This window comes from Pieris napi, chromosome 3 (assembly GCF_905475465.1).
Source record: "Pieris napi chromosome 3, ilPieNapi1.2, whole genome shotgun sequence".
Lineage (NCBI taxonomy): Eukaryota > Metazoa > Arthropoda > Insecta > Lepidoptera > Pieridae > Pieris > Pieris napi.
In genome coordinates, this window is record NC_062236.1 from 3,044,052 (window position 1) to 3,057,011 (window position 12,960).

The following is a 12,960-nucleotide window of genomic DNA, read 5'->3' on the forward strand; positions in this document are numbered from 1 at the left end:
TCATAAATTTTGCATACACACATAAAATGTGTTCGTGCATTTTACGAGTATTTTATAGACGCTGCATCTATTTTGTAGTAGGGTCGTTTTGTAGCTGTATTTTTAGATGTTTATTTTAGTCCGGAAGTAAAAATATGACTCCTATTTAGTGTTTTTGCCTTCAGTCAACCTGTATTGGATTTTCATGTCCTTGATGGGATAAATAGTTTAGCTGGATAATCCACCGCAAGGTATTTAATGTCTGGTAATTAATAGATTTAACGATACATACAATATTATCATATGTGACTATACGACATTGAATTTAGTTTTATTTATGGACAATAAATTGGATTTTTATTTTATTTTTTATAGAACAAAGGAGCAGGAGGCTCATCTTATGTTAAGTGATACACTTGTCTATGGACACTTACATTGCCAGAGGGCTCGCAAGTGCGTTGTCGGCCCTTTAAGAATTGGTCCGCTATTTTTTTAAGGTTAACCCTAAGGTTCGGAAACACTTTAAAAAATAAGATTTTTTTAAATACGTAAATTAAAGAGAGCTCAAAGAGAGTAGTAAGGTGAGAAAGTGGTTGCCTGGAAGAGATCGCTCGAAAGCGATAAGGCCTCCACTTGCCATCCATTTGATTATGTCAATTGTATATATAATATATTTCTGTATGCAACGAAGTGTTAATAAATAAAATTAATTAATAATACAATCACACCTTGATTGCTTTATTTATTTATGTAATAGGAAGTCGCCAAGAACTAGTATCAATGAATTCTGTTGATTATTTGCTTAATAACTTAAATGTAGAAATTCCGCGTAAACTGTATACCTGTATTGAAACCTAAGATCCTTGTAATTGGAAAATAATTATACGCACTTAAGTTATTAAAATTCCATCAATCAAACTGATTTATTCGAACGCTGTTTCGGAAATTTTAATTAAAAATCCGGAAAGGCTGTGGTCTAACGATCGTATTATGCAAATTCAAAGCTACCTGAATGAATCGTTAATAAATAATTTCTGTTTGCGACTGAATTTCAAGTCCGGATTAGGCGAGCTTTCTATGTAAACTCAGAAGCCGAGAAAAGCAATGTTTTACCGAGAGTTGGTTTGGAGGTCAAAGCTCTCGTTCGATTAAGAAAACCATATAAAATTTCGCTTAAATACAATTTAGACTAAGTATGCAAATGCAATGAAATGATAAATGAACTTTATTTACCCTAAGAAACGCAAAGCTTACATTAGGAAAGTACGAATTAACGTGAAAACTGTTAAGACATTAACCGAACAATGTTTTTTCCGACAAATATTAATCGAAAAATTTAATGATTTGATTACTCTAGAACATTCTACAGATTAAAAATGTGGCGAAACAAGTGTTAGCCAACGTGCGTGTTAGTCGTGTCTGTCACGCGGAATCTAGAAAGGTCCGAGTAGTCTATGTGTGTATATTTTCATAACTATCTGATTTCCCTGACTTTAACACAATTTTGTCCATAATATTGTCAATATTGCAGAGAAAAAAGTTTTCAAACCTTTTTGAAACTACAATATTTCTATACTCTAAGCCCTTTAGACTAGTATCATTATATATGTGTTTAGACTCAAAAGCTTTATTAAACTAAATAATTTCGCATGGAAACTCAATGCAAATACATAATAAATACGTATAATGACAGATTAAGTGCTCAGTAATATCAATTTGTGCAACCAATTTTATACCAATGGAATCTATTAATTCTGCACTAATACATAAATAACGTGGTTAATATATAATGCGTATGTAATCCAGAAACAAATGAGGTCTGGGGATTGTTAAAAAGAGTAGTTGGTTTGCGTAGTATTCATCGAGTATAATTTGTGCACATACATATAAATCAGAGCAGTTTTGACCTAGTGGCTTCAGCGTGCGACTCTCATCCCTGAGGTTGTAGGTTCGATCCCCGACTGTGCACCAATTCACTTTCTTTCCATGTGCGCATTTAACATTCGGTGAAGGAAAACATCGTGAGGAAATCGACCTTAGACCCAAAAAGTCGACGTCGTGCGTCAGACACAGGGGGCTGAACACCTGCTTACCTATTAACAAATGATCATGAAACAGATACAGAAATCTGAGGCCCAGATCTAAAAAGATTGTAGCGCCACTGATTTTTTTTTACATATAAATTCGGTATAAAGCCAGGAATATACGACCTAATTTGTCTCTTTTCGGAACGAAACTGAAACGATTTAGCACTTACAAGGAATATTTAATAATATGTTACCTTATGATAATTTTTTTTTCAGGGATGTCACTATCGCCCTTCGTCCGACATTGGCAGCCTGCGGAGTACCAGCCATTGGCGCTGCGCAAGCGCAGGTCCGCATCGCCTCCTCCCCCGCGCTCCACACCCCTGCGTCTCACCTTCAATGCGCATAACAGGTATGTTAGTAATTATATGTGATATAATTAGATATTACAAATACCTAAGGAAATAGCAAGTCGTGGGCCAGTATGACTATAGTATGTTATTTATTATTGTATGTTGACTAATTATCACTATGCCTGTTCATATTATCTTATAAAAATACCAGTCGCAATTGCTAGGGATCGTAGATTATTCTAGAAGGAGTATTTGGTAGCTGTTCTTTATTGAACTCTTTAAAGTTGCACATAAAAAATCATATGATTATTTTAATTGTATGCCATTCTGCCCCTTGTATGTCAACCCACGTTTTCATGGTGAACCGAATATTCCAGCCCTTGCTTTTCAACATTACGAGATTTCAAGGTATGCGTAAATGTCCCTCAGCGGACGAATAAAACTGGCCACAAGCCAGTCAATCGAACGTGTCCCAGACTAATCCATTTGTGAACCATTCCCTTAATTAAAACGTTCCGAACGTATACCGTAGATAAAGTTTATTTATTATTAGTAAGAACTTTTATTGCTTTTAACCAACTTCAAAAGGAGGTTCTTTAGATATAAAAAGTTAAATACAGTAGCACTACAACCTTTTTAGGTATGGACCTCACATTTCTGTATCTGGTTCATAATCATACAATGGTGATCAATGGTTATCAGCCTCCTGTGCCTGATACATGCCGTTGGCTTTTTGAGTCTTAGACAAGCCGGTTTCCTCACGATGTTTTCTGCGCACATAGAAAAAGTCTATTGATGAAGCCGGGATCGAATTTACGACTTCAGGGATGAGAGTCGCATGTTGAAGCCACCCGGCCAACACTGCTCCTGCTACCTACCTGGACATATGACTTGAAATCTCTTGATCTGGATAGGCTGGGATTTGAGGAAAAAATGGGGCGATGAAAACATAGTGCTATATTTTTCTTTAATGAGTAATAGCTGTGTTCAATTTAAAGGTGTTCCTGATAAAATATATGCCTAAGAGGAGGCATTTAGCCTAATAGAAAGACTACAACACTTATAAAACTAATCTTAATTTTTAGAACGTATACTAAGAAATGTAAACGAAACAATTATTGTATGGATTAATTAATAAAGCTTTAATTTGATGCCTAGAGTTCCTTAACTCAGATAAATATAAGGACTGGTCATTTAATTCAATATATAAATAGCGAGAACGAGTCGTATTTTCACGAATGTGGTTAAATAAACTCGTTGGTGTTTGTTTCGGTACGGCGACGGTAGAGTAAAATCAATTACGGACTTATGGTCCACAGTTTGTTGAAGGTTTATTTGTAACTGCACTTGAATTGTTAACATTAATAGCTTAAGTCCGTAAATAAATAGCCTATGTCTTTTCAAACATTCGTTTATTCGATATGGTTGGATTTATTATTAACCATCTACACAATCCTTTCAATATTTGTTGTCATCTGTACAGTGGCGTATCAATAGGATTGTAGGCCACGGGCCCCCGACCCAAGAGGGCCCCTGACCAAGGGATATTATGTTCTAGGGATGAATGTGAAGACTCCAATACGTATTGGGCTAGCGTGGGGACTACAGACCATTCCCTCTCGCCTAAGAGAGAAGGCCTATGGCCATTAGTGGCACATATTCAACGTGTAATAGAGTACGCTGAAAATCACGAAGTTTATTAAAATTAAACTGATTAGTACAACGTGTCGATTTTTACTGATAGGGCCCCATCAAAAGAATTTGCCACGGGGCCCAGATGGTATAGTTACGCCGCTGCATCTGTATAAATTTAGTTAACGAATTACATAGGTGAACGGACCTTTTTCATTGTCCGTTGAGTGAACTGACAAAAGTTCTATTATTTGTTAGTGCTATAGTAGTTAGTTAATTTTTTGTATTTTTGATTATGTAATTTTGGTTTTTCCTAATTAAGTTCTTATGTTTGTATTTTGTTTCGTCTGTAAATTTAGAGTCACCTATTAGGACAGGAGTGTTTTTATAAATAAATAAATAAAATAAAATCTCTATATTTATACTACAATTAATCAGAATTAGTGCAACCGTTAAAGCGTATTGTAACAAATGCGTATCCAATACTTATTATACATAATGCTTAAATGTAATTTTACCCTTTCCTTTGATACATGGAAATTCAAGCAAACCTAGTAATTCGATATAGTGGAACACAATGCATGTAAGCATGACTGATTATGAGGAATTGAGGTCGACGTATATGCTCAATTACCAATCTTCCTTTTATAATTCACGACTAGTCTAAACTGGCTTCTAGAACTTGTCAATAACAGACTACTGAATAAGCTCTAGCCAATCAAAATTGTCATACCGAATTGAAGATGGAATCCAATTTGGCGACTATTCCGACGACCTATTGTCGGTATGTTGATTGTCAATTATCTTGCGATCTTGAAATAAATTTTAAACCTAGAATGCTTTGTACTATATAAAAGTATGTAGTGTGTCTACATTGGCTGTGTTTTTTATTACAGTGTCGTTCTAAAATTTTAACAGCACTCAAAGAGCATTATAATGTACAGCGTTTTGAAATCATGAGTTACGAAGCCGCTATTATTATTAGTGTTACTTATTAATTTACGTAAAAATAAATGTGTATAAATAAATGTCACGCGTAAAACCCTGAAATTTTAAAAACGAATAAGTGCAACTGACTTCAATAAATGATTTTGGATAATGCACTCCCATACGACGGTTAAATTGAAAGGATTTTAGTATCACGAGTATTGAATATAAGTTTTTAATATTATATTAAGCGTTTAACTAACAACGTATATTTATTACGACACAATCAAAACTTTCTTTGACTAACCAGTCACTGGTACTGGTACAGTACTGGTACCAGCCGGAGCGGAGCATCTGTCTACAACAGATTGAAGGACAGTTTGAATGATAAATCTTCCACAGATTTATCATAATAATTGTTACCCTTAGTTACCAATGTTACCCACACTTGCATAAGTTAAAGTATAAATACCTTGTATCTATCACAACGACACAAAACCATCAAATGTCAAAAACGAACCATCTCCGGCGAACAATTGATTGTAACATAACTATTCGAGGCTACAGATATACAAAAGTCAAATCACTAACAAAAGTAAATGTAGCTGTAACGATATTTAAATGTGTCTATTTATATCTATATTAATGGTTAGAACTAAATGAATAGTAACTCATAATAACCATTATTGATTTGTCTTTTCAACAAGCGCTCGGATATGGGATTTAGAAAGTTTTATTGTGAGGGACAACAAAGTAACTTCTAAAGCTTCAGATTATTTGGTGTATGGGACGTGCCCTTAAATTTCTAACAATATCACGAAGTATTCCGAGAGGCAACTTCGTGACAAATTGCAAAAATATTTCAGAGGGTTTAAGAGGGAGATTTAAATTTGAAATCATACAATCTCCGGGCAATGGATGCCTTTAATATTGAATTACCGTGATACGAGGTAATTACGTGCCTGTTTTGTTTCAGTGGTTCCGTTCTAGATATTTAGAAGTTGCTTTTTTTGATATCAGACAAAAATAAGGCATGATTTAAAACCGAAACCGTTTACTGAAATTATTTGTTCTGCCGTTTGAAATCAATTCACTCTTGCAATAAATGGTTTAATTGTATACGATTTTTTTTTACAATACTGAGGTCATTCACCGAACCAGGCTCACGAACTTGACCTATCAGCTGTTTATTGGCGATGCATTTTACACGAGAAATTGCTTTAATTTAAACGGGTATTTTATCAAATGTGTCGTTTGCCTTTTCATTGCAGTAAATTAACAAGTAAAATTAATTGTATTATTTATCTTAGTACCTACTTGAGTTTGTATTTGCTACGTATAGTAAAACTTCGTACTAAGTAAAATTTTTACGTTTTTATATGTTTTATTTATTTTATTTTATTTATTTACACTTCGTTGCATTACAATATAAAAATTTAACATAATTAAATGTAAAAGAGGGCAACTGGCGGCCTTATCGCTTTCGAGCGATCTCTTCAAATGTATTAAATTAGATAAGGTAGGCAAGAAGTGCAAAAATAAATACTACATATTGTTATTAAGAAGAAAAAATAAACTAAACAGGAACAAAAAAACAAACTAAACTAATAAAGGGTACATGAAAAATAAAAAGTAAAAAGCGCACATGAATCATAATTATTTAATTTAAGAGCAGTCTCACGTCAGTTAATAAGAAAGTTAAATCTAAATCCGTACGTATAATTAAATATCATTTAAACTTATGACATAAAAGCCAATTTATCAGGTGTAAATAATTCACGTCTATTGTGCTCAGAACAAAGCTTGTTAGAACAAAGCTCATTTTGTGTTTAGGGGCTAGCTTCCAAAGCACAGACTGAATATTCCCAGGACTCCTTTAATCAACAATACGAGGATTTACCAGAAATGAATAATGGCTTCCGGAAATTGCGTCCCCTAATAACTTCTTTCAGAGTTTTCAGTGCCTAAATAAGGATGGACGATGTTGGACTAATAAAAGTTGGTAATGTCGTCACTTTGTTTTGATTTAGGGACCCGATTAATCACTGTCATGCCAAGATTGGAACTTGTGTGTTAATTTATATGTCACTAACCTAACGAAATCAGCGAATTTTGTTCTTCATTATTTTAGTTTAATAAAACCTTAATGAGTATAGGTCTTAATTGTGAAATTGCCGAGTATTTTCAAACAACAGTAAAGGTAAACACACCGCCTGTTTCTAATAAAGGATAAATCAATGTGGACACCAAATAAATCTTCTCACTATGTGGATCTTATTTACGAACTAAGCAACCAATTGTATACTTTTCTATATATTATGATATGTATTAGATATTTTCCATTTGTATAAATAGGGAAGAAAAAATTTAAAACGGGACGATGAAATGAATCGTCGTGTTCGAAAAACAAATGCAGGAGTAAATAGCTGTGAAAAATTTAACTTGGAATTCCTAACCAAAGAGGAGATATGTGAGGTTCAAGTGGCAAGTACGACAAAACGCCAATTTCATATAAAGGAAGGACCGTAAGGACCTAATATTTATTAATAACACTACTACCATAAAGTTATAATAACTTGAAGATTATTATAGTATGTAAATAAGATAACATCAATATAACGCTGAATGTAAAAATGCGACAAAAGGAAATCTATTATCAATAATATAATAATAAATGAGATCAAATAAATAAGAGCTTAGCTTTAGCTGAGAGCTGTCCTATATAGGAATATACAGGAAGGTCTTAAGTTGAAAGAAGATCTTTTGGTGGTGTTCGTAATATATTATTTCTGCAGGTATCTTTCTTCTATTTTCTACATATGCTCTAAATATTATAATCATCATCGGCTATTACAAAGCAATATATGTAATTCAATATTTTAATTAATGTAATATTTAAATTAACTACCTCAAATCATAACTTATTATATTTATCAATTTATTTTGCTTGACTGTAATTGTAAAATTTTACATACAGCTAGTTAATTCTCCCGACATTAAAATAAGAGGATAAATGGATTTTTTAATTTAATGTAGTGTTATGTTCACGCCATATATATATAAATCTGTTGTAAAGGGGTCATTATTTTTTTTAATTCTTCTTCATTTATTCCTTTTTATTACTAGTGCAATTTACTTTGCCACCTTGTACACGTCTGATATTGATTAATGTAATCCATTGATAGATAATATACATGATATTTCAATTAATTACCTGAACATTAGTTTATCCTGATTATATTAACGTAGATTCGTCTAATTGCAATTTTTTAACTAAAGTACTCTTTCGATTGTAATGAGACTGTACTGTAGTTAAAAGAATGCAATTATTCTTATTTATTCCTAATTAATAAGGCGGTAAAAGGTTTTATTATAATAACTTTCCATATAACTCCTGATATACCAACTTTATCCAATAATTGATTGTCCCTAGGCGGCGAATTAATAAAGAAAAATAAGCCGTATTAATCTCATCCCCGAAGTTGGTTTATTAACTATGTAAATATAATCAGGACAAACTGATGTTCAGGTAATTAATTGAATTATACGGTTTTGCAAACAATTTGAGAATTTCAAATTTAAATGGATATAAACTTAGCCGAAATTAATCATTCTAAGTCTACCAATTACATTATAGCCAGCTGTGAGCCTCAAATTAAAACTAGAAGTGGCTTCAAGATTTGAAAATGACTTTGATATAGCAATTAAATTATGTCTAAAGTGTTTGTAAAATTGTCTAGAGAATTGTAATGGTTTATTAGACTTATTTGAGGGATAAAAATGCGAATGTATTAAGAGAAATTGAAGAGTATATGCCTGTTTCCTGTAGTCTACTGAATAACTGAAGTAGAGCTACAAAGCTATCAGATGCTTATAGATTATATTTATATACAAAGACAAGCGTTGCTCTTATGAAAATGGTGACTTCTTCTCACATACGGTGGCGAGCATTTAAGTATATGATTTTCTCGTATTTCATATTTATAGGAATTTAACTTCGGACCAATACGGCAAAATTTTCTTCATGCTTTATGAATTAAGAGCGTACGTTGCTGCGTTCTTAAGCCACAGGGGTTTATGTAAACAAAAATTGCGAGTGTCTTGCGAGATAACGAAGAAAATCTATAAGGCATCCAGGTATCTGCATTATCACAGGAGTTAGATGTAAAAATATAAAAAAAGCTCTACGAAATCATTTGCTCGTAGCTGTAATTGGGTCCATTCGATTTATTAGAACCCCCTGAATACAAAAAAAAATTGGCAGACATTTTACTTACTGACTTTAACCATTACAGAGGAAAAGTATTGTGACTAATTAATGCGATTCTTCGTAGTCTGACAATTTTTTTGTTGTTTTGAAATTTTTCTTGAACATAATATGAATTCCGATCCGAAAAAACAACGTGAAAAAGTAAAAAAATCAAATAAATAACATTCAAAATGGAATATCAGTGGCCTGGGTTTCTCTCTCTGATTTATGTATTTTATAAGCAATATAAACAACAGTCAAAGAGGCAGACAGAAAATGATATAGCAAATTTTTTGTCGACACATTTAAAGCGCTCTTAATAGAAAACGCTACGATACGATGGTGGCAGACTATTTTCCTGCGGTCGTTCGAAGGGTTTTTAAACGAACACTGCAAGTCTGCCAAGCGTGCATTTCAGATATATTTATTTAAATTATATATATGTGCCATTTCATTTTTTCATTATGACAAGGTTTCTAAACGTATGTTAAGGGTTTTTTTTTTACATTTTGAAGGGGGTGTCAATTGTCAACGCCGCGCTACCAGTGGCAGACGTGGTCCTTAATATTCCCTATCGTATAATTAAGAAAATCTGCCACATGAGCAAACATATAGATATTTTGCTCGCCAGCTCCCTAACAAAAAAAATATATGAAGCTAAAACAGTCAAAGTTGCGGAAAGATAAAGTACAGTAGATTCTCAAGAAGAGGAAGAGAATTCCTATACAACGATATAACTATTTCTAATAATATGCAACGTGCAGATCATGGATATACTAGATGCAAGCGTATTTCATTAAAGTACGCGAAGTTTGGAACGCAAGCGAGTTATTTTCTGTGTCACAACACGTTTTTATGGCTAGCCATCTGGAAGTGTTAAAATGTAGATCGCGGTGCTGCGACGATAAATCAGGCTAGGTTTGCGTAACGGAAATTTAGTGCTTCAACGCGATTGTACCAAGGAACTTTAAAACATAGGTGTCATGATATATTGTATGGGCAGTACTTTGGTCGTTAACAAAGTTTGGTAGTCGTACGGACTCGGAATTTTCCAAACTATAATGGTAGGTGTTTTTTGGTGAGGATTGTGTGTAATACATACTTATTAACAAATTGAGTTATTGTGTTCCTAGACATATATACATAACATTTATTAGTAGCGTAACACACACACAAAATAATAATTCTAATTAAAAAAGAAAAATAACAAAAAATTATAAATAAATCAGTCACAACCATTTTATGTATGGGCCTCAGATTTATGTATCTGTTTCATGATCAATCTAATAGGCAATTAGGTGATTCTGTGCCTGACACACGTCCTCGACTTTTTGGGTCTACGGCATGGCGATTTCCTCACAATGTTTTCCTGCACCGTTCGAGCGAATGTTAAATGCCACATAGAAAGTAAGACCATTGGTGCACAGCCGGGGATCGAACCTACGACCTCAGGGATGAGAGTCGCACGCTTAAGTCATTTGGCAAACACTGCCTTCCAAACAAAAAATTATGCAAAGAAAAAAAAGGAATAAGGTACATTTTAAGTGTGTAATGTGTGTGTGTGTTTAGTTTTTATAACGGACAAAACAAGATTGATACATCATTTTTAAAAATTTACATTGTATACTGATATACAGGTGACATAGAATTTTACGAGATTCCAAAGTTATTGTGAAACAATCTTGCTAATAATGGGCTTTGTTAAGAGAAATTTATTTATTATACACTTAGTATCTTTAGTTAATATTTCCTAATTAAAAGATTATTTTACTGTAAATGTTATTTAGTAAATAAGAGGTGTTCAAGAAATTGTTACGCGAGTGTTCGTGCCATATCTGCAATCTTTTCTCGGCTAAAGCTAAAATATGCTTTTCAAGTGAAATGTAAATTTTGTGAGCTCTCTCATAACAATATGAGCAATCATTTAGAAAATATCAATCTTATATTTAGCTAAAATACAATTATTATATTCATAAATACTTAATTTTGCAGATACTTTTTACTTTATTATAATTATGATTAAACACTATTTCATTATTTTATCATACTTTACGCTAATTGAAAAGCTCTCGTGCTCCTCCAATTATAATTAAAACAGAATCAATATAAATAGTCAAATTTAAACTTCAATGCATTTTTTCTGCTATCACATTTACCTTATGTGTAGATTTTAAGTTTTCGCCTGCATCGAACAAATCAAGGCTGTTGTTTAATTCTGACAAGTTGTTTCTGAACCTTTTTTTAATCCTCATCATCTACCTAAACTGGAAGTCCGCGCTTTGCCAGGATCTACGACAGATTGTGTATCGGCAGTTTAAGAACAAAATTATTTTTGTTACAGGGAATTCCGACTTCTCCTCCAGCCCAGCCCAAGTTCAGTGTTCACAGAAGACGTCCAGTTCCATTCCACTTCCGGCCCTCTTGATTACAATACCGCGCTCGTCTACTCCGGGAAGCTAGAAGGTAATAATTACGTCCATTGCGATTACCGTTCAATGATTTTTAGCTAAAGTCCTGAATCCAAAACACGTTAGTAGTAGTAGTGTTTTTTTTTATCATTTATCCATTTTGTTCCTTTAGGTTTATTTTTGATTTCTACATCTCTTCTAACAGTAGTAACATGGGTTACGGTATATATCTAAACGTTTACTTTAAATGAATAAATTGATACCGAAAAAAATTAATGATTTATTCGATTAATAACATAATCACTTCTATAACAATCTCTGTTAAAAATAGTTACCGCCTATAAGTATTAGTAGAAACGCAATTTTCATGTGCATTTAAAATTCAGTAATATGCAGCAATTAATTCAGGAAGCTGTAGAGATGTGGAGTGGAAATAGGAACAATGCAATCAAGAATATTAAAGCAGTTACGGAAATTTACATAACAATTAAACACGACATACGTTTAATATATCGCGATCGTGACCTAATTCAGCGCACAATTGGATATAACGTAGGGTTGCTACATTAAAAAATCATTTAAATACAACTTTTTCATCTTACACTTCTATGTCCAAATGAGTTTTGTATTTGACCCACTTTCACGTGGACCCTTGGTCCTTTTTTATTTATGTATGGATTGTGACAACCCTACAGAACCGTGGATTACAGATATAGGTACCGTAAGCCGGTCACGTACACCGCGGTTCGTTTGCGTCGATTCATTCAATCATCTTGACAATAGGTAAATCCGTGACGCAACATTCTTGTGTACCTACATTTGTATGAAAATGTTTTATTCCGCAGGCTTAGGACTAAGCAAATCTAGATATATAAAGATTTGAATTAACATTCTTATTACTAGTGTAAAAAGTCTTGAGCTTGAGCTACATACCTGTACCGGTACTAGCGCCGTTCTTTATAACGAACTAACTATATTTCATATATACGTCGGGATCGCTGCCGCAATTGTTATTGAAAGTTATAGAGCACAGAATGCTGATCACTAAGTCAAAAACAAATTATCAGATGCAGATATTATCCGTGCCTTGGTGAACGGATAACATAAAAAAATCGCAAACAACAAAGGCGATGATTTTCAGTGCCTAATTAAACTAATTCAATTTTGCATATTAAATTTAGTAAACTCAGGTTTTTGCACATTAAATAACACCACACCATCCATGTGCCTTATTTTACTTGGTCTACTTGCTAGAATGAACTATAAATGTATGCAAATGTATTTTAGTACCGCAACTGTCTGAAAGTCGAACGGTTTGAACTGAAAGACAATTGAATTTTGAATTGGTGAAATACCTTCAATTTTCCAAGTTAAAGCAGAACAAA

The 12,960-nt window shown here is 33.2% G+C and overlaps 1 protein-coding gene across 2 annotated transcripts in view; it reads left to right on the plus strand.

Moving 5' to 3' along the window:
* LOC125063227 (disintegrin and metalloproteinase domain-containing protein 10) overlaps positions 1-12,960 on the plus strand; it is a 124,297-nt gene that overhangs the window by 98,198 nt on the left and 13,139 nt on the right. For both annotated transcript variants that reach the window (XM_047669557.1, XM_047669554.1), the window contains exons 2-3: positions 2,283-2,418; positions 11,509-11,630. In XM_047669557.1, the coding sequence (XP_047525513.1) occupies positions 2,283-2,418; positions 11,509-11,630 (258 nt within the window). The remainder of the gene's footprint in view (positions 1-2,282; positions 2,419-11,508; positions 11,631-12,960) is intronic.